This window comes from Mercurialis annua, linkage group LG5, assembly GCF_937616625.2.
Source record: "Mercurialis annua linkage group LG5, ddMerAnnu1.2, whole genome shotgun sequence".
Classification (NCBI taxonomy): domain Eukaryota; kingdom Viridiplantae; phylum Streptophyta; class Magnoliopsida; order Malpighiales; family Euphorbiaceae; genus Mercurialis; species Mercurialis annua.
Window position 1 is genome coordinate 15,764,157 of NC_065574.1, and position 20,840 is coordinate 15,784,996.

A 20,840-nucleotide genomic window follows, 5' to 3' on the forward strand; every position below is an offset into this window, starting at 1 on the left:
TTTTATATTTTATAATTTTTTTTATACAAATTCAATAAATTAATAATTCTAATAGTTAATAATTTTTTGATCCACTATGTGTATTAATTATTAGAGGGTCGGCTGTATATGATAGTCTAAACAAAAAAGCGTAAATATGAAAACCAAAAGATAATAAAGAGCACGCTTGTAAATTACACAATTGACAAGGTATATTTAAAAAGAAAAAAGAAAAAAGCGTAAAGGGTGCAATTTCCATTAAATTATTCTCTGTTTAGTAGGTGGGATTTCATTATCATTATCATTATGCCCAAAATTGCTAATATGCTATCAAACAACGAGCTGAGCTAAATACAGAAACAAAGTGTTTCACTAGTTTATTTAGACTTGGGATAATGAAGTGTTATAATATGATTGACTTAGTTCACAGATGACGCGGTAGACTGAGTCTACATAAAAATTTTTCCATTATGAAATACTACAACACTTTGTTTTTTCTTCCTGGAAAAAATGGAAAGATTGTTGATAAAGTTTTCATTATGTATTGTTTTAATTTTGATACAATTGAAAGGATACGAATGTTGCTCGGAGAAGGAGAGAATAAGCTTGCTAGAGATTAAAGATAGTATTCTGAACTCAAACTGTGAGATTCAAGACAATCTGGATTCATGGGTTGATGATGGAATGGGCAATTGCTGTGATTGGGATAGAGTTACATGCAGTGCTACTTCCAACAGCGTCACTGCAATTTTCCTCAATCACACAACTCGGCTTGCAGGAACAACTTGTACTCTAAATCTATCTATCTTTCATCCTCTTCAAGAACTCGTCTCCCTCAATTTATCTTGCAATCGCTTTTATGCATGGACTCACAATGCAGGTACATGTATATCACTTTATCCTTTTGCGTATAATACTCGACTTGGCAATTATAGACACAGCACGAAATTAAGCGTATATGAATTTAATATAAACAAGTTCACGTGATGTGTAAATGTTCATGTACCGATGTTCGTACCAATCACAAAAAATTAGTGATAGTTGCGTATATAGTATACAAATTAATTAATTGGCAACAACGACGGCGACAGAGTACGAAAATGAAAAGCAAGAAAACAACTGCAATAGAGGAAACTGAGGTAAAGACAGTGGCAACGAGGAGTACGAAAAAGTAAGGGGATGAACGAGGGAAAGGTAAAGAAAGAAAAATGAGGGAAAGGTGAAAATAAGAGAGAACTGTCAGGAATTCGAAAGACGGTTGTGAGTGGCATTAAAATCCATTTCTTCATTGAACCAAATACCCAGAAAGAGTGCAAAACGTAACACTAAAAGTTACAGATTGAAATAAGATACAAAAAAAAATTATCAACAAAAAAAAAACATAATTAATAACCTAAAGCAACAGCTAATCCGGACTAGATCCACTGCCATTACAAGTATGGGCAACCTATACTTTATGCTTTACAGAGATATCTTAAGTGCTGCAACAAATTAATGTATACCTTCACCACCTGCATCATGATATATATCAACATATAAGCATGTCTGAGAGGGTTAAAATTGCTACAATTCGATAATTACATTGTCAAATTGTGGGAAATAATAGTTCAATCTGCAGTGCTCTTACAGAAAGTGAGGGAAAGTTGAGCATTTTAGAGAAAGAAAGATTTAAAGAAAAGGGCAAAGAAGAAAATGGGATGATGTGGTAAAAATAAAAATATAGACTACCACTGTGTCGTTATTAATCAATACATCTATTTTCTACTTCAACTTTGTTAACGAACAAATGAATCCATGCTAACTGGGGGTGTTTAAAGTTCATCTTTCAAAAGCGCAAGGGTCGTATTCAAAACTCGGAAATCATTGAGTGTCTAGCAGTTGAGATACAAATATATATTGAATTCATTTTTGTACCTTTTCCCTTTTGTGTTTGTACATGCACAGATCATGGAACAAAAATGAGACCGGCCTGCACATTGCCAATGTTTATTATTCAAAACAGCAACATGAAAAGGAACAACTTGGTTTCTAAATAAGTATCATTTTCTTACTTCTGCTACAATAAAGTTATCCACAAAACTCTGTGATGGAAGTAACCATTCTGACGAATATATACGGTTTCTCTCAGTATGATTATGATCATCTGCAAAGCAACAACACAACTGCGGAATGTGAATGGATATAAAAAATTTGGCTGGCTACGTAAAAAAGATAACAGAGTCAAATTATTGATATTGATAGCAAATATTTGAACCTTTGGCTTGCACGACTATTCTGAGTGTGACAAAGGACTGCATCAACCCCAAAGACAAGTAATTAATATCGCATAAAAACCGCTTTTATAATCGTAATCTCTATATTATATAGTCTTTTAAGAGTTAAAAATGGTCCCAACAAATGTTACTAGTTAAAAGTAGTGCCATAAATGTAAATGGCTCAGCTAGGCGGAATAGCCAAGCCAGAAAAATAAAATAGATAACACGTAAATGGTTTGGAAAGAAGAGAGAAAAGATAGAATACACATATAATGTAAATGGCTAAGGCACTAGAACCCTTTGGCGCCTCGGAGCACCTTTTGCCTTTAATAACCATGAAATGTGACATAAGTTTTTTTGCTCGTTGTCACAAACCTACCACAATACTCCTCCTTCTCCCCCAGGCTCAGGACCGGGATATACATCAGTAAAGAAATCTAGTGCAAAAACAATTGTTGGTTACACAGTGAATTTAATTAAATTCACCGAGTATCCAAATCAAGTTACAGTAAAATTAGTAACACTAACAACCTATAACTCATTATCTTTTCACTAACAATTGCATCTAGCGAATCTTTTCACCAGACATGTGCCAATATAGTCTTGGGTAACTTTAATATGCATTTTGATGGAGGGATTTGAAACCTGGAGAATCTTATAATACCTACAATTTGATGGTTTATGATCTACAAGATCACGTACTCAAGTTTTCTGTAATTCATTTTGACTACAAAGTATAGGTAAACCCCTTACACATTATAAATCTAATTCTCATTCCTAAATTTCTTAAAATAGAAAAGCTCATCAATTCCTTTTAATTTAAACTAAAATCAGTTTAAATTCAATTATTTAGATTTTTTTTCCACCCAAACAAGGCTTAAAGATAGAGTTATTTCATAATGTGCATAACAAATAAAAACAAATATGGCACATCTTTGACTTGGAAGTATATCTATCAAAATAAGTATTGATTCAAATATTAGTATTTCACAAAATGATTAGGCTAAGGGAAGAATTCAGCTTATACATGTCTAACTTGCACCACAATTTATAGTGCTCTATAGTTGTTTTGACGATTTGAAATTTTCATAAACAGACAAGTGGGTTTAGTCACCTATCAATCACGTTATTTACACATGATTTCTAATGTGTTCAATTCATATCAAGATTTTAATCTAATGCATTGCAATTCATAAAAGTTGTGGACTGCAAAGAAATCAATGAATGATCTAAATAATCAGCTGCTTTCACGACTCACAAGTGATATTAATGCAATATGATAGCCAATTAAAAGAATTTAACAAGGAGAGACAACATGAGATGGAGCAAAAGTTTTATTAAACAGGGGATATATAGTAGCTTCTCAGGGGGAAAAAAGGCCAAAGCACACAAAATCAAGGAATATTACCTGCCAGACAGAAGGCATATACTCACGATGCACAAATTGCTTCATATTAGTTGGTACACTTGAAACTGATGGACCCTTGAGATTCCTTTCCCAAACAATTATCATGTGTAAACAAATTATATGAGAATAACAAATAGAATGTCAGGAACTGGCTCATAACAGATTTAGTGAATGACGATAACTTTTCATTGATAGAATCTGTCGTCGTAACGCTTAAGAAAACATACATTGCAATATGTCTATTTAAAAGGAACTAGATGTGATAATAAATAGGGCTAGGACGGGTAAATTATGTAAGCATTTCAAGACTATTATGCAAGAATCTAATTGCTATTATAATACATGGAAACATCAATTCGTCCCAAATTCGATGTAGGAATGAGGGAAAGCTAGTAGACATTCAAACTAGAAATTTGCCCATTTATCAGGTTTGACAGATTGAAAATTATATTAAGGGTCATGCCACATATGAATGAATTATAGCAAAATGTTTTTATTTTTTTGTAACAACTTTATTAAATAAAAATTACAATGCATCGAATGTATTGGACATATGGAAATAATAGCTGTAACTGGAACAAGACTGTCCAATAAGAGATGAACAGGGAAAAGAGAGAAAAATTTATGCAAGTTGCAAAAAGTTGTTCTTGCCACTCAACAGAAACAAATAACAAATCAAGCTAAAAGTTTAAAATGTTAAGCGAGCATCTAATTATAGATTTAATATCTCTTAACACACCTCCGCACGTGAATGCCCATTAGATATGAAGCATGAACAAGCATAGACTTATTTTACCTTGTGCCTAAAATATTTAATTAACAAAATGGAAATTACTATTGACTCAAATCAGAAAGACTATTATACCATATCAAACAACCGAGAGTTTAAGCTGTTAGGTGAGACTCTGCATATAATTTTATCATCTCTAATAACTTTCATATCGATGCATGTAGCAGCATTTTCACCGCAACAAGCCAAATAAGTAATCTACCTCTCAAAATAGAAACAACAATACACTATAACTGTAAAATCATATTAGTCCCCCAAGAACTCACCATCCTATCTTAGTTGTTGCAGATTGATTCCTAAAAATGGTTCCTTTTGCAGCAATAACAAGCATAGGATGCACCAGCATAAGCTTTTTAATCTCTAGAACAACAGTTTCCCAGATATTCTGAAGAGAGAGACCTTTCCTATGTGGCAAACATACCATGATTGTATCAAAGTCCTTCAATATGGTAAATAAGAATAACAAGTTACAGTGTACAGATTGTTAACTTTTCCTTTAAATTAAGAAAATTTTAGAATTGAACAAGAGTTATATAACCGAGAGATAAAATCACCTGCTATCCCCGTGATGGAAAGATGTTGAAGCTCGATCATTCCAGTGAAAAGCTCCAATACTAAAGGGAAAAGATTGGAAAAGCAGCAAATAGAATTGCATTAGATAATTTTTTACAGTTAATAATATGATTATAATTTATTACAAATTTTTAATATGGTGAATACCCCACTAAGATTCGCAACAAAAATCAACAATGAACAAACTCATTCAACTAATAAGAGGTTGCAAGACATTTGCTTCTAATAAAAGCTATTTCCAATGCTTGCCCAATCAATGTCCAAATATTTTAGAAAAGCAATCAAATATATGCAATTGGTTAGTAGAAAACATTACCCACCACTAGGAAGAAAAAGTCCACCTCTATTATTTCATTTTCCTTCAATTCATAAGGGCGCCCTTAGACTAAAATAAACTTAAAGGGGCGGCAATAATATGTCTAAATGAAATAATAGAAATGAGAATATATGAACAGGCAAGGTGATGAAAACACATTAGCAATCTGTATTCCAGTGGCAAACCTGTCAATCATCATGCAACTAACAGTAATTCCTTGAGCTTCGCTTTCCCGTTGAAGTTGATAATGTATAGTCTATGACCCAATATCGTAAAAAAAGGGTAATTGAGAAATTGTTGTCAGATTAATAAACGCTTAGATGGAATCAATTTAAAATATAATCCAATCCACCATAACTAAGAATGAAAAAAATTAAATGACTATCAGTGAGATTTATCTACTCAAATTATCCGATCAAAACAAGTACCGCAAAATTTCGACAAGCCATATAATACCTATGATCAAGTACCTTAAAATGAGCAATTAGGCCTGGGCGCACACTAACCATATTTACACATTGCCAATAAATTATATAGACTAAACGAAACATGGCTAAGTAGCTTCGTAGACTATAAATTCAATATTGCTCATAAATTACACAAACTAATCAACACATAATACGACGCATGCTAATCTTATTCATATCAGATAAAAAACAATCCATCTATATAAGTCAACTGAACAGAATTTCAAGCTCGAATCCAATTAACCAACTATTTGAGCGAACTGAGCCTGACTTAACTGAATTCAACATTTCATTCAAATGCAGTTGTTAGGTTTTCATTAATCAAAATAAACCAATCAAACCTTGAGAGTTGCAAGAAATTGAAGGCTATCATAGCAACGGATGTAGAGAAACCGTCTCATGCATTCTCCTAATAGCATTTCCTCATCCGCCTCGTCATCTGCTTCCATCTCAATCCTCTCAGACATAATTTTAAGTAAAAATTTTTAAAAAAAAAACAGCAAAACCCAACGCTTACTTACGATTCATTTGGGCGATTCGAAATCTGAGCAAGTGAGAGAAGCGCAGAACGTCGAACCGGCAATCCAAGTCGATGAAAAGGAGTAGGAGAGCTAAGCCGCCGTAGCGAAGGGGGAGAATGCAAGAGATTGCGGAGTGCATGAGAATGTGAGTTTTAGCGGAAGGAGATGAGCCGAAGAGCTCGATTACGTTTCCGACGCGGAGCGGTAGTTTGTGGAAAGGAGGTGGGAGATGTAAGTAGGGGCGCTCCCTGAAAACCCTAATCAGCATCTCCTTTCCGCTCTCGTCTCCGTTTAGCCACTCTCTTACTGCTGCTCCCATTCTCTTCTTCTCCCCGAACTCAAAAAAAAAACAAAAAGCAGGAACTTCTATTTCTTAAAAATGTATTTTTAAAATCTAGACATTTTTATTGTTTAACTATTACCAATAAATTTTTTAATTTTAAAAAGTTTTGTTGTGTATTCAAAATTTTAAATTTTATTTTTTAAATTTAAATTTTTATTTCATTTATCAATTATAATCAAATTTAAAAAAAATTATTTAGTTTTTAAGAATTGTTAGTATAAAATTTAGTATTGAAACGTAAAGATTTAGATTTAACAAATAAAATTCAAACTTTAGATATAATTGTGAAAAATATCTTAAATGAGACATCATTTTAATATAGAATAAAATTAAAATTGTTAATCGGGACGAAGAAAGTATATTTATTCTGTTAAAAGTTTGACAAATTTTATATTTTGGTCCCGACATTTGACAGCTTTGTTTTTTTTTTTTGCCAACATTTGACAGCTTTGTTGAATTGGGACTTTCTACTACTACAATTTATCGACATTATACACCTTTAATTTCATTCACAATCCTTTTGCAATGCGAGTTCACGAAATTGAAACACTGTTAGCTCCTATTAATTCAATGTTAAAAAATTTCTATAACATGATTTAACTACAAAATTGAAAATACTAATAATTTTTAGTTTTTATATATAACAACAATACATAGTTTTCTTCCGCAAAGACTAGAATGTTTCGTTGGTCCTCATGCTCTTCCTCCATTAGTTTTGTCAAAGTTTGAACTTTCATAAAAGCTATTTTCTCTTCTCTGTTCTTCATTAACATCAACTCTCACCAAATGGGTTCAATTAGGCTTTTCAACATTTGGTCTCCTCTGAATTGTACAAATTGATGCACAAATTTTTAGTCTTGAGAATAGTTTGACCATTGGAACTTCGGTTGGCCACAAAACTTTTGGATTTGTATGAGTTATTTGCGAAAATTATGATTCAATCCGCAATTTTATTATGAAGTGTCATGTTAATCCGTAAATTCTTCAAAACAACCAATTAACTTGCAACTCGGATTTGTTTCCCTGAAAAATACCGTTGGAGTCTTCAACATCTTTTCTGCATTTTTCTGTATCCAAATAACAAATGTCCACACATACCAAAAACATAGTGATTTTTAGAGTTTTTGAATCGAATCGATCAAAAACATATTAAATCTAATTACATTTTTTTAATAAAATTTTTGAATTGTTTGTGTGTGTTATAGTTTAGCTAAAAACATTTTCTAATTACATTATGTGCGTGTTATTGTTTAGTAAATAATTACAAACTAATTTAATAGCTATTTGACTTGTTTTATCATTTTATGATAAGTTAAAGGCTCAAAATCAATTTAAATTTTGAGAATGGGACTTTTATTTCAATCAATGTCAGGAGGAAAACTATTAACTATTTAAAAGTTATATAGAAACTAATAAGGGTTAATTATATATAAAATCACCATCTTTTCACGAAATTGCAAAAATAACACGACCTTTAAAATGTGGCAATTCAGGGCACCACCTTTCATTTCTTTTCAAAAATAACACAGGCACATTTTTAGTGGCATTTTTGCTGACATGGCGTGACACTTGGCACTCTCATCGGCTGTCCAAGTCAGCAAAATTTTATTAAAAAACGTGTTCATGTTGTTTTTGAAAAGAAATGAAAGGTGATGCCCTGGATTGACACGTTTTAAACGTCGTGTTATTTTTGAAAATTCGTGTAAAGGTGGTGATTTTATATGTAATTAACCCAACTAATAATTACAATACAACCTAATTTTATGAGAGTTTATTAATTATCCTTATTTTTATTATACATTAGAAGCTTTTAGTATTTACCCTTGTCAAATTATTCGTTTACCTTATTATGATATTCTTGACATTTTGAAAATTTGAGTTTTTTTTGTAAGACCTCCATTTAACTTTGTATTTGTGTAATTACTATAACTTCTAGTCATTTTTGTAAAAATCAAAATCTTTTAAAAACTTGTCCACTCGAAATTGCTTGGCTTTAGTCACCAAGTTTGGATCTCAGGTATTATTAGGTCAAGAATGCATCATCCATAAATATAGCCTCTCAAAATTAGAAAAGGGAAGAAATTACAGAAAAGATGAGAAACTCACTATTGTTCCATTACTAAACTGATTAATAAACATAAGATGACGTAATGCTCTTTCGAAGCCATTTCCAATTTAATCTTTCCTGAAAAACAAAACCAGAAAACAAAGCATTCAGAAAGTAATGCCCAAAAGTTTACATCTAGATTCTTACACACAAGAAAATTTAGTGCACTTATCAGTGAAACTCATGTTTAAAAGTAGTACATCCCGGTAAACGACATGAGCCAAGTATTATTAAGAACAGACATAAATTAGTTTGAATCAAGTTCGTTCATCCCTTTGATACAAGTTCTCTTCTAAGACCATTTTTTCGAGATTTCTACATTTAGTTTGAGGTAGGATGAAAACTAGGAAAAGCATCAGGACCGGATTTAAGAAAACAAACTCATTATTCAAGTCAAAAATTACTAAAATCAGTTGTAGCTTTTGTATATTTAGGAAACTGTGCTTCAGCGAGAGACAATGTTCAACCTCCAACAATCACCAAAGTTCCATGAGGCATGGGCAAACAAATGCAGGATGAATCCACTTATGTCTTGCTAGAGACAAATTCCAAACATAATTGTTCATGTCAGCAAGAAAGTTGCATCAAGTATATAAGTGCCAATGCCAAATAGATGAAATTTCGCCCCAAATAATATGACTACAATATGGTATAGATTGCAAAACAAAGCAATTCATTTATAGTTCATTTTGAGCGCATTGGTTTAATCATCTCCAATGAGACCAAACCAAATTGTAGACACTAAGGTGTTCTTTTAATATGTCAACTTTTTTAGAGAGCATGCAAAGTCAAAGTAGCAACTTTTTATACATATAATACTTCAAAATGCAGACAGTATACAGAATATAAATAGATGCCTAAATTTCTTCTTAAATATATGGTATTGGTATTAATACTTTTTTTAACTGAATAAAAAATCAAAGTGAACGAATATAGAGTTATTTTATCATGATGCAATTTCATTTCTCCCTTGTAACAGGTTTATGCCGTCTTAACAAAAAGATAAGGAAAACGGAAAATAATCAGTTAAGAATTACCCGTAGAGCTCTTCCATTGTATCCTTCATTTGTTGAATGTCAGCTCCAACAACTTCAGTTACCTTTTTCCCATTCTCGAAGAAATGGAGTGTTGGCTGCAAAATGAGGCATAATCGTTATAGATTTTATGTTGGTCATATCCCTCCCAATGTGATAGCAGATGAGCATAAAAAATACAACAAGCCAATAAATTAATGACTAAAGACCACAATTTATATGAAGTGGCAATTGCAGGCACCCAAAAGAGAATAAACAATTGAACATGAAAAAGAACCGACACAACAAGCATACTCCAATTGCCAAAATAAGAGAAAAATCTCTAATGAAGACATATAGCAGCCAATAAAAGCCTTTTGAAGTTCATGTTTGCAGATTACAATGACTCTTCTTAATGACCTTTTTACCTTGTGGGTTCAGAATTAAATAAGATTCTTCATGAAGATATCTTATATCACCATTGTAAAATACATCTAAAGTTGTTTACTCACAAATTTAACCACCATAACCAATGCTGAGAGAGAATAAATGATCAAGCAATGACCAAAACATAAAGATGATAGTTCAAGGATAGCAATGAGGTTCATTTGGATGCAGGTGGGGCCAATAAACCTGATCTTGCCAAATCCCAGGAGCTAGAAGCTCATTCCTAACCAATGGCAGGGTTCAGGAATTACATCCCCACCCCAAATCATTAAGACAATTAGATCAACTTCATCACTCTATTATCCTATAAACACTGGATATAAACTTGAGCTAGAGAAGAACAGAGAAGAAAACTAGAGATGCCTGCTATTTTAGAGCCAAAAAAAACATCAGAAAAGGTAGTAACAAAGGAGAAGAAAACTAGAGAAGCCTGCTTTAAAGAGCCAAAAAAACATCAGAAGGAGTAACAGAGAAGAAGAAATAGAGATGCCTGCTTTCTAGTGCCAAAAAAAACCCATCAGAACATAGATTAACTGCCTCAAAAGCAAATACAGATTATAAGGTAAAATTTCTTAAAATCATTAAAATTGGGCATCAGCACATACCATAGTTTGTAAAAGCATATTAGGTGAGGAAAAGAAAGTTCCTGATCTTTCTCAAAAGAGCAGCTTTTAGCAAATTATGGCCGCCATTTTAAGGCCTTTCAGTTAGAAATCACTGGCTAATCAATCTTTATTCGGGTATGAAATGAGAAACAATATCTAAGAAGAATAGAAAGGGACAGAAAGATTGATGAAGTAAACTCTAGAACTACAAAACAAAGTGAGATTTATGAAAATATAATTTTACCATTAAATGGAACTTCTTCAAAATAACTTGGGTCCTTTTCCATAGTTTATCAAAATAAAAAACCACTTCTACAATGGAAGCATATTTCCTTAACATTGATAGCAAAATATAGCAAAAAAGAAAAATAGAAAAAAAACCATTATGAAGACCTTACTGAGGATTCCTACAGTATGGAGCTTATTTTGTATGCAACTATCAGTTCATTATAGTACGTGATAGTTCATCATGGTACATGATAAGTGTATGGGTATGAGTTCATTATAGTATGTGATAGTTCATACCCATACACTTATACGGTATGTGTTTAGACTTCATTGGATTGCTATCACATACCATATTTCCAGAGCACAATCATTTCTTTGGTTATTTGGTTAAAGTTCCAGAGCACAATACCATATTTCGGAATATGGGATCTGGATTGCAGTGCCTAGGAGGTAAGGGAAATTCTTTTCCACATTTAAACATTTCTATTTTCATTCTATACAAAGTAATATCATAGAGAGAGGCTTATAGGGAAGTACACAATCAGTGCAAAGACTAACATAGAACTATACAAAGTGTAAACCTTCTGCACTGTTGCATGTAGCTATTCCAAACGGTGTAAATGTTGAAATGGAACTTTCCCAACAAAGTAAACCTTCTATATTGCTGCATGAAGCAGCTACTCTTAATTATAGGACTCATAACTGCCTAATTGCAAGCCTAAGTACTTACTATCGAACATTACGAAGGATCTCACAAGATTAAAGAATAAGAGATACAAAAATACAGTCAGTTCCTTTATAGACGTGCATATGTATGGAAGAAAAATATAACTCAATATTCAGAAGCAAACAGCTGGCTTACCACAGCACTAATACCCAATCGGCTCAATACGCTCCGAAGGCCTTCCTGTGAACATCATTTGTTATTAATCCATGTTCCGATAGCCTCATGACCACATAAATATAAAAAAAACAACACTATCATCATGATTCATGAACACAAATTCCACATGCAGATGTGATATGGAACAGAAAAGCCATGATGATGAAAACAAAATAGCAATGCTTCATCAAACAATCAGGTATATTCAAAATAGTTCTAGAATAAAGAGCTCCATAAGCATCATTGTCTTTTAGGAATATCTAAAACAATCTTATGAATTGGAATACATTAGCTAAGCATGTAGCTAAGAACTTTAGTTATCAGTCATCACACATCATAAGCATCATTGTCTTTTAAGAACATTTCACCGAGTTCTTTTGTTGAAAAAACTAATTTTAAACAAAAACAATTACAAAGGCATGCTTTATAGCGACATAGTATCGCCTGATTGTGGTGGATGAGATGCAAAACATAGCGCCTGTTACACCTAACGCTGCAGACGCTCCTTTAATAACTAGGCTCATCAATGCAATATAATGAAAGATTTAAGTAAGGCTGTAGGAATGACCCTTTTAAAGGTGTATAATTGTTAAGTAAGGGGTCTTATATGACAATGTTTCTTATCAATAACCTTAATAGGCTAAAAGCATCACTTTGACATAATAGCATAAAACTTCTACAGTTCTACTTATACAAATATAGATACCGTCATGCTATTGACCGCACTGTGTTTATTCATTGGCTTCAGGATCCATGAAAGTTTAACGTATTTAATAATATGCAATTAAGGATAAGGCAAATAGTCGAAATATAATAGCAAAGATTCTACTAACAATGCCAATTTCGACCTTTATAGATGCTAAATTGATATTATTCTTCATACGTAACAATATCTTAGTACTTTCAATAAACAAATTATGTAAAAGAACCTATCACAATTTCAAAAAAACAAACAAACGGTGTTCCCATGTTTCACTCCTAACAAAAATTAACACTATCACAATGATTACCAAGTCTCACACAGTAATTCATGTACTCCTTAGTAAAACTGGAATCATCAAATTAGATAATAGAATATAAATCACAAAACCACAAACCATTAAGTAATACCTGGTCAATGTCAATCTTATACGTCGTAACATCAGGGTACTTGTTACTTTCCTCTTTGAGAATTGGAGCTATGAACTTGCCTGCACAACAAGTTCATATCCAATAATCATCAATTAAAACAAGAAATAACAAACAAATAAGATAATCATTATAGACCATGAACTTACAGGGTCCACACCACACAGCAGTGAAATAGAAGATTGCTGGCAAACACTTGTCTGATACAATACATAACAAGAACTCTTATTATTACCTTATGCAGTTAAACAGTAAATAATAAAGACTGGTAAAAGAAAAAGATTAAACCTTGCACATTTTTCATAGAGCTATTGAACTGTTCTTCTGATTTAATGAGCATAACATTAGAATCATCTGAAATAATGTCACCCAAAAGACCATTAGAGAAAAAGATTACAGCTTTATTACTACTGAGAATTCAAAGAAAATACCTGGTGATGAACAAAGGGTTCTTTGGAATTGAAGTTTTGAGGCAGTGTAAGCTGATAAATTATTGGAAAGTGATGGTTTTAATGATGAGTCATTGATTGCTGGACTTGCAATTGTGGTTTGATAAAGAGATGAAGAAGAAGAACAGCGAACTGAACTGAAATTCAGTGATAAACCACCGCGCCTAACCATCTTTTGAATCAGGTTGATTCCCTTCATTTTTTATGTTCTTGGACTGCACTTCTTTTTCTTCAGTTTTGGTTGGGAATTTGTAAGAAATAGGCAAAAACTTTTTTTACTATCATTTTAAATATTTTGGTCCACTAAATATATAAATTGCACAAATACATCAGACTCCAAAATATAATTAGTTTTGAAATTTACTTTTATAAACTTTTAATTATTAATTTTTTTTATATAATTAATCTTTCATTGTAATTTACTTTTAAAAATTAAATTATGTGTCTAAAAATAAATGTAAACTAAATATATTTATAAAATTTATAAATTTGATAGATAATGTTCAAGTTATTTTTAAAATTATACTTTATAAAATAATTAAAATTGTGATTATATAAAAGCATTTTGTCGTAGAAATACTCATTCTCAAACTTTATTTGTAAAAAATACTCTAATTTTTGAAACTTGTTACTCTTTTATTCTAAATTTTATTTGTATTTCTAAATTTTTAAAAACATTCTATTTAACATTATATTTTTAGAAATCATACAGAATTGGTAGGGTGCGTTTGGTTCAAAATTAAGAATGAAAGTCGGAATGAAAATAGAAATGAAAAGGAACCAATATGATAGTTGATTATTTTTCATATGTTGTTTGGTTTAATAAACTAGTATAGAAATGAGAAGGTGGTTTTTGAAAATACTCATACGGACCACGGTAGACAAATATTTTTTATAATAGATAAAATGTTCTAATAACATAAACAAAATTGTTGTTAGTCAATAATTTTTATAGTTTTTAAAATTATAAAATAATAAAAGAATGTGTTTTAACCGAACTGGACCAAAAATTTCAGTTTTTTCGGATTCGGTTTGGACTAACTTCGGTTTCAGTTTGGTTTTAGCTTTTTACCTATTTTCGATTTTTGGTTTTTTCGGTTCGGTCACCAAAACCGACCGAACCTACCAAATGCACTGCCTAATCATATGATAGTATAGTTATAAATTCCTTCGAATTAGTGAGAACAAAATTTTTATACAATATTTTTAAAATTAATAAAGAAGAATTGATATTATTAATATCAGTGGAAGAATTATTTCACGGTGATCATTTAAAAAAACACAGTAAAATCAAGCAAATCTTTACTTGAAAGTTGAACTCTATATCTTGCTACCTACAACACAAACCGTCTTGTGCTTTAGGGAGCGGGATATAGAGATCCACTTTCAAGCGAATTACTCGATTTTATTGTAATTTTTCAGAATGATTATCACGAAATAAATCTTTCACCGACATCATGTATTATTATAGTTATTTTTTCTACAATTAATGCCTTTTTATTTTAAATGTATTGTCAAAAAAGTTTTTGCTCAAGCCAATTTAAATGAATTGTACTTAATTAGTACGTTACGGGGACTCTTGAAGCAAGAGAATAAATAAAACATATGACATTTTCTTCCTTCCTCAATGAAGAAGAGCAAATAGCCAGAAAGCAAGTCAAGCCAAACTTACAACATTAAGATTGATCCGTCGTTATGTAAATATTCAAAGTATTTAAAAACATAGGATCAGAAGAGAAATACTTAGATTCCGCAATGATCACATCCAGTGAAGGTTTAAATGCCTTATTATTTTAAGGCTAAACCCATCTAAAGGCCCTTTTATTATATTATTTTTATTCAAAAAGTCCTTATACTCTTTTTTTGTTCTTTAAGTCCCTGTACTTGGCAAAATTCCGATTTTCAGGTCCTTTTAAAGGACTAGAGGAACAAAAAAATTGTAAGTAGAGGGACTGGAGAAAACTAAAAAAGGACATGAAAATCAAAAATTATGTAAGTAGAGGGACCTGAAGAATAAAAGTACAAGGGCCTCTAAATGGGTTTAACTTTATATAATGCTAAAAGTGGAGAAATTTTTAGGTAGATTCAGTCTATCACGTTATTTATAGATTAACCTATCATATTATAACACGTCATTAAAATAGTAATATTATCGTAATTTTGGGTGTTACTTTTTTACATCTTTTAATGGTGATATTCCATTAATAATGTCATTATTTTAATGATGTGTTAAAATATAGTAATAAATTTAGTCTATGGATAACGTGTTAGACCGAATGTACCGAATTTTTTTTTCTTAAAAGTGATACTAGAAAGTTGAATGTTGTATTAAAGGAAGTTGAATTTGGCTAAAAGCTTGGCAAAAAAGAGGTCAAAGGCAAAAGTTAAACCTAGCAATAATTATTTGTTTTCAATTCCAATATTTTAAAGTACCTAAAAATATTTCAAGTGCCATTTTCAGGCCAAGTACAAAAATATTGCAGATCTGCTCCTCCAGGGCTCCTCTTCCAGAAGGAGAGTCGAAATATTTTTTATTTAAAATTATTTATTTTTACGATTTTGTATTTAATAAATTATTAATAATTAATATAAATTAAATAATAATTAAAAGTTTTATTTTATGAAGAAGAATGTAATTTTATACCATTAATAACACTAAGTCTAATTAGAATATAGGTTAAAAAATGAAGGACTATTTTAAACTTTGTTTTAAATAAAAAAAAGTTTAATTTGATGCTTTAGGGTACAGTTGAAAACGAAAAATCAAAAAAAGGGTACAAATAAATTTTTTCCTAGGTCGTGGTATAAACGAAAAAATGTTATAAGGTGGGGGCTTTTTAAGTAATTAGGCCTTTATCAAAATTCATTAGTTTACTGAAAATATTCTATGAGTAAAAGAAAAGCAACTAGAAAGCAACTACAAAAAAACCAGAGAGCAACTACAAAGCAACTGTAAAGCAACGAGCAAGCGACAAAGTAATTAGAGAGTAAAATAAAATAAAATATTAATTAAAAAAATTATCCATCTTTAAAAATAAAGATAATACAATTTTATTATGTAAATATAATTACAAAGAATTTTAAAATTACATAAAAATGTTCTTTATTAAAAAAATTCACACTTATAATCTCTTTTTGTTTAAAATAGTAATATAGAAGTAAATTTCAGATAATTTTTTAATAGATTAATATATTCAAATAGCATGTATTATTGGAAAAGTATTATAAAAAACTTAAATCAGAAAATTCCATAAACATAAAAATATGAAGAATAAAGAACCATAACTTATTATCAACTTAAAAATACAAAAATTATAATTGTTTCCCTATTTCATATATTTGATGTAAAAAAGAGAGAAAATAAACCAACTAAATTCATATTAAAAAATATAAAATATAAAATTTATAAAAACAAGAATATAGAAAATTATTGCAAAAATTGGATCATCAATTAAAAAATAATTAAAGAACAACCAAAAAACAATCAACAAGCAACCAAAATTTGAATCAAAAATTGATAATGTAGCAGAGCAACTTTACTAAAAATAATAAAAAATGATAAAGATTTTTATGATGAAAATAACCTTAAAACTTTAAAATAAAATAAATATAAAATGACAAGTGTATAAATATGAAATATAATAGTCTAAGCTAAAAAAATGGATTGTTTACGTATTTACCTCAAAAACTGAAAATAATTATTTTTTATCTCAAAACGGAAAAGTTATAGAAAATACTTCAAGATTTTTTCAGAATTATGCTTTTACTCTCATTTTTAAAATAATTATAACTTTACTCTGTTATCATGTAGTTATTATCACATTATCATCTCGTTATCATAATATTTCTGTAATTTTTTTTCATGTAGGTATCGTATTATCATACTATTATCATAATCTTATCATTTTATTATCATAAAATCTTATCAATCTATTATCTTCATATTATCATCCCGTTATCATAATTTTTATGTAATTTTTTTATGTAGGTATCATATCATCATATTGCTATCATAAACTTATCATTTTACTGTCATAAAAATCTTATCATACTATTATCATTATCATACATTGTATTATCAAAACTTTATCATAATCATATAACATTATGATAACTATATGATAATACATTGATATCCATATGATAATCAGACACTGTTTTTTTAAATAAAAAATTAATTTTTTCTACAGTGTTAAGATACTTATATGATAATGCAATGATGATACTCGTATGATAATCAGAAGCTGTTGTTTTTGCAGAAAATAGTTTTTTATGCATAAAAACGTTTTTAATGCAAATTTTAGATCTAAAATCGAGAAAAGTCAAGAGTAATTTATTTAGATATGAATGTTAAAACAAATCGTATTAATCACCAGGAGCTGAGAAACAATCGCTAAAATTAAATATAAAAAAAAGCGGAGGGACGGCGGAATAATGGCAGAGCGACGACGGAGCGATAAATTAACGATGAATAAGAAGAGAACAAAAATGAAAAAGAAATAAAGAAGAAGAAGAATGACATGAAAAAAAGAACAACGAAGAAATAGAGAAAGAGAAAAAAAAGTGACAGTTGTCACTTAAGAGTAAAACAAATATGGTTAGGATAAAATAATTATAAAAGGTAGGTATAATTATAATATAAATAGGTGTTAGAGTAAAAAAAAATAAAAATATTAAAGCAGTGGTATTTTTTTATTTTTTTTAATTGAGGTAGGAAATTATATTATCTTTAAAAATGGAGTATTTATCTTAATTTTTTCAAAAAAAATTAAAAATGTAAATTATAAGAGTTGACTATAAAAGACAAGTGTCTAAATTAAAAAAGAAGTTACAGAACATGTGTTTAATTATTAAAAATAATTATTTAAAATTAGATAACATGTGTCCAAATAAATAAATATTAAATTACAAACTATTGAAAATATTAATTATAAAAGACACGTGCACAACGGTAAAATTTTATAATTAACATTAATCATGTAATAATTTACATAATATATACATATGAAGAATGGATTTATTTTAATATTCATTATATTAATAAGAAAATAAATAAATAAATAAAAATATAAAAATTGAAATTATAATATAAAGATGAAAAAAAAAGATCTAATAAATAAGGTTGAATAAAAAAATAAAAAAATTATTAACAAATAAAAACATAAAAATATATTAAAAAATTAAAATATTGATTAATAAAAATAATAACATTTGTAAGAAATAAAACAATTAGCACAAATGGATGTATTGGTTTGACAAAACTAAAGTGAAATGGACAAAATGAATCTAATGGTTATATAATTATCGAATAAAGAGTTAACGCGCCCCCTGAACTTGTAATTCGAGATCATTTAATCCAATTTAAATTTGTTTGAGCAACTAACCTCAAAACTCTTCAATTTTTGGTCAAATTACCCCATAATTTATATTTTTATTGCAAAAAAATAAATTTACGATAATTTTATCGTAACAATTAGTGAACTTTCTAATTCTTTTTTCGCATCCCTCGACTTCAATTTGTATTTTACGTGTTTTTAAAAATATAATTTTGGGGCAATTTTATAATATCCCAAATATTTTAAAATAATTAAATCGTGCCACGTGTCGTGAATTCTGATAAATTAAATTAAGAAGGATTTAATTTAATAATATTGGAAATTTAGAATAATTATTATTAAGCGAATTAGCGGGATTTAACGATATAACTTTGAAAATTAATATAAAATAAAATATAAATCCGGTAATGGAATTACTTCGCCAAAGTCCGCGAAATATTTTATAGTATTTAGGGTAAAAGTTTCGAATCAATCAGAGACCATTTAAAATTTGGACGCGGATAAATTTTGGATTAAATTGCAACTTTTTAAAAGTTTCAAGGACTAAAGTGCAAATTGAGAAGATGATATCTTCATTTCCTTCGTTTCTTCACCGATCAATTACCTTTCCTTCGCATGATCTCGTTTCTCGTCCGTTTTTTGATGTTTCTTAGCTCGAATCGATCGTATTTCGACGGGTAATCACGGTAAGTACGTCGTTTCGCCGTTTGTTTGAGTTTATTTGATGTAATATTGAATTGAATATTAAGTCACAACGAAACTGTATTGCGATTACGTATTCGATTTGTTTTAAACGTTTCTGGTATGTTTATGGATGGATTTAGTGTCGGATACGTTCGTAGGTGTGTTAATCTCGTCAGAATCGAGTTGGGAGGTGTTTTGTGGAGGCGAGGGCCTGCTGCCCTCGACCTCACGTCGCGCCATCATGGCGCCGCGACGCGACGCGGGGGATGGCGCCGCGACGCGACGCGGGGGATGGCGCCGCGACGCGACGGCCATGGTCGCGACGCAACACCCCTCCTGATGCTTGGACATTAAACTAGTCGTTTCTTGAGCCGATTTAAAGCTTTCGGAAGATGATTTGACAAAGAACGAACATAAAGATGTAATGTATGATTCGATATCAAGAAATTATGTTTATTTATAAACCTAAATCCGTATCGAGGCTATACCGAAGATCAATAAGTAAAAAAGGGAAGTGAGTCGAGTAAAACGTAATTAGAACTCGATGAGTTATGTTTGTATCTCGAGTCTAGATTGTCTCTAGATTTAGGTTCCTACTCAATTGTGTTTATCTTTTCCTAGATCCGGCAAGGCAAGCAACTACCGGATAGGGAGCTCACGAAGCTTGACAGTGTTTGAATACCGAAGTATTTTTGGATAGCATTTTCTGTGAGTTTATATTTATTTACTTTTAAAGTATTTAAATGAGTATTGTTTATAAGCAAACGTTTTATATTGCTTTTATGTTTGATTTGAATGTTTTCAATGCGAACTCTTTATATGAATTGCATACATATTGGTTTGAAACCAGTATTGATCTGATGGAACGTGCTACCTATTGGGCGACAATAGGACTACGTGATCACCATTTTGATTTATTACACCTGTACATTTGGTTATGAATACGAATATGGAAGTTGGATATATATGAATGTGGATACGAGAGTGAACTCGGTTAAAGTAACCCGAGCCCCGTATCTAGTGGGTTGAACTCGGTTGAGTTATCCCGGGACCCACCACTTGGAATTAAGAGATTGGTCACGGCTGACGCGGTTGAGTTATCCCGGGGCCGGACCATTTCGATCAGTCTGATTTGATTATATATATTCGGCATGTTCGAGGATTAGGGTTTCAATCGGATCTTATACTTGACTACACGTGATTTAAACGCTATTGCATTGCTTTATGTTTTATATGAATACTTATTAGTAAATATATGAACTCACTCAGTATATTCCCGTATACTGACCCCTTACAGTTTTTCCTCTC

The 20,840-nt window shown here is 30.5% G+C and overlaps 3 protein-coding genes across 9 annotated transcripts; 1 reads left to right on the plus strand and 2 right to left on the minus strand.

Moving 5' to 3' along the window:
• Positions 1-489: 489 nt before the first annotated feature.
• Positions 490-1,688, plus strand: LOC126681583 (receptor-like protein 14). Its single transcript, XM_050377129.1, has 2 exons — positions 490-859; positions 1,609-1,688. Exons 1-2 carry the CDS (start codon positions 490-492, stop codon positions 1,686-1,688), a joined length of 450 nt encoding a protein of 149 aa, XP_050233086.1.
• On the minus strand, positions 1,223-6,661 carry LOC126682757 (DNA repair protein XRCC2 homolog). Of its 6 annotated transcripts, XM_050378513.2 has the most exons (10): positions 6,310-6,661; positions 6,130-6,227; positions 5,507-5,577; positions 4,987-5,046; positions 4,699-4,836; positions 3,643-3,727; positions 2,234-2,270; positions 2,031-2,122; positions 1,894-1,948; positions 1,223-1,490 (listed from the first exon to the last, which is right to left on the minus strand). In XM_050378513.2, exons 1-9 carry the CDS (start codon positions 6,626-6,628, stop codon positions 1,925-1,927), a joined length of 924 nt encoding a protein of 307 aa, XP_050234470.1. In that variant the 5' UTR covers positions 6,629-6,661; the 3' UTR covers positions 1,223-1,490; positions 1,894-1,924. The 6 variants fall into 6 exon arrangements, 4 of the variants coding, with proteins under 4 accessions (XP_050234470.1, XP_050234469.1, XP_050234472.1 ...); XR_007641506.2 differs by lacking the exon at positions 2,234-2,270; XM_050378512.2 differs by lacking the exon at positions 1,223-1,490 and having other exon boundaries at positions 1,678-1,948.
• A 1,950-nt stretch (positions 6,662-8,611) lies between these two features.
• LOC126679871 (thioredoxin O2, mitochondrial-like) lies at positions 8,612-13,786 on the minus strand. 2 transcript variants are annotated; one of them, XM_050374881.2, is made up of 7 exons: positions 13,495-13,782; positions 13,352-13,417; positions 13,213-13,263; positions 13,046-13,125; positions 11,915-11,959; positions 9,797-9,891; positions 8,612-8,837 (listed from the first exon to the last, which is right to left on the minus strand). In XM_050374881.2, exons 1-7 carry the CDS (start codon positions 13,709-13,711, stop codon positions 8,828-8,830), a joined length of 564 nt encoding a protein of 187 aa, XP_050230838.2. In that variant the 5' UTR covers positions 13,712-13,782; the 3' UTR covers positions 8,612-8,827. The 2 variants fall into 2 exon arrangements, with proteins under 2 accessions (XP_050230838.2, XP_050230839.1); XM_050374882.2 differs by lacking the exon at positions 13,352-13,417 and having other exon boundaries at positions 13,495-13,786.
• Positions 13,787-20,840: the final 7,054 nt, after the last annotated feature.

What these genes read in the sequence shown, in the direction of transcription:
- LOC126681583 (XM_050377129.1), top strand. Translation starts at nt 490, where the DNA reads ATGGAAAGATTGTTGATAAAGTTTTCATTATGTATTGTTTTAATTTTG. An exon ending in TGCATGGACTCACAATGCAG is followed by an intron (nt 860 to 1,608) that starts GTACATGTATAT and finishes GTGCTCTTACAG; the next exon opens with AAAGTGAGGGAAAGTTGAGC.
- LOC126682757 (XM_050378513.2), bottom strand. Translation starts at nt 6,628, where the DNA reads ATGGGAGCAGCAGTAAGAGAGTGGCTAAACGGAGACGAGAGCGGAAAG. An exon ending in AATTTCTTGCAACTCTCAAG is followed by an intron (nt 5,578 to 6,129) that starts GTTTGATTGGTT and finishes ATTGGGTCATAG; the next exon opens with ACTATACATTATCAACTTCA. An exon ending in ATAACTTTATTGTAGCAGAA is followed by an intron (nt 1,949 to 2,030) that starts GTAAGAAAATGA and finishes GGCAATGTGCAG; the next exon opens with GCCGGTCTCATTTTTGTTCC.
- LOC126679871 (XM_050374881.2), bottom strand. Translation starts at nt 13,711, where the DNA reads ATGAAGGGAATCAACCTGATTCAAAAGATGGTTAGGCGCGGTGGTTTA. An exon ending in TGCTGTGTGGTGTGGACCCT is followed by an intron (nt 13,126 to 13,212) that starts GTAAGTTCATGG and finishes CTTGTTGTGCAG; the next exon opens with GCAAGTTCATAGCTCCAATT. An exon ending in GATTGGGTATTAGTGCTGTG is followed by an intron (nt 9,892 to 11,914) that starts GTAAGCCAGCTG and finishes CTCATTTTGCAG; the next exon opens with CCAACACTCCATTTCTTCGA.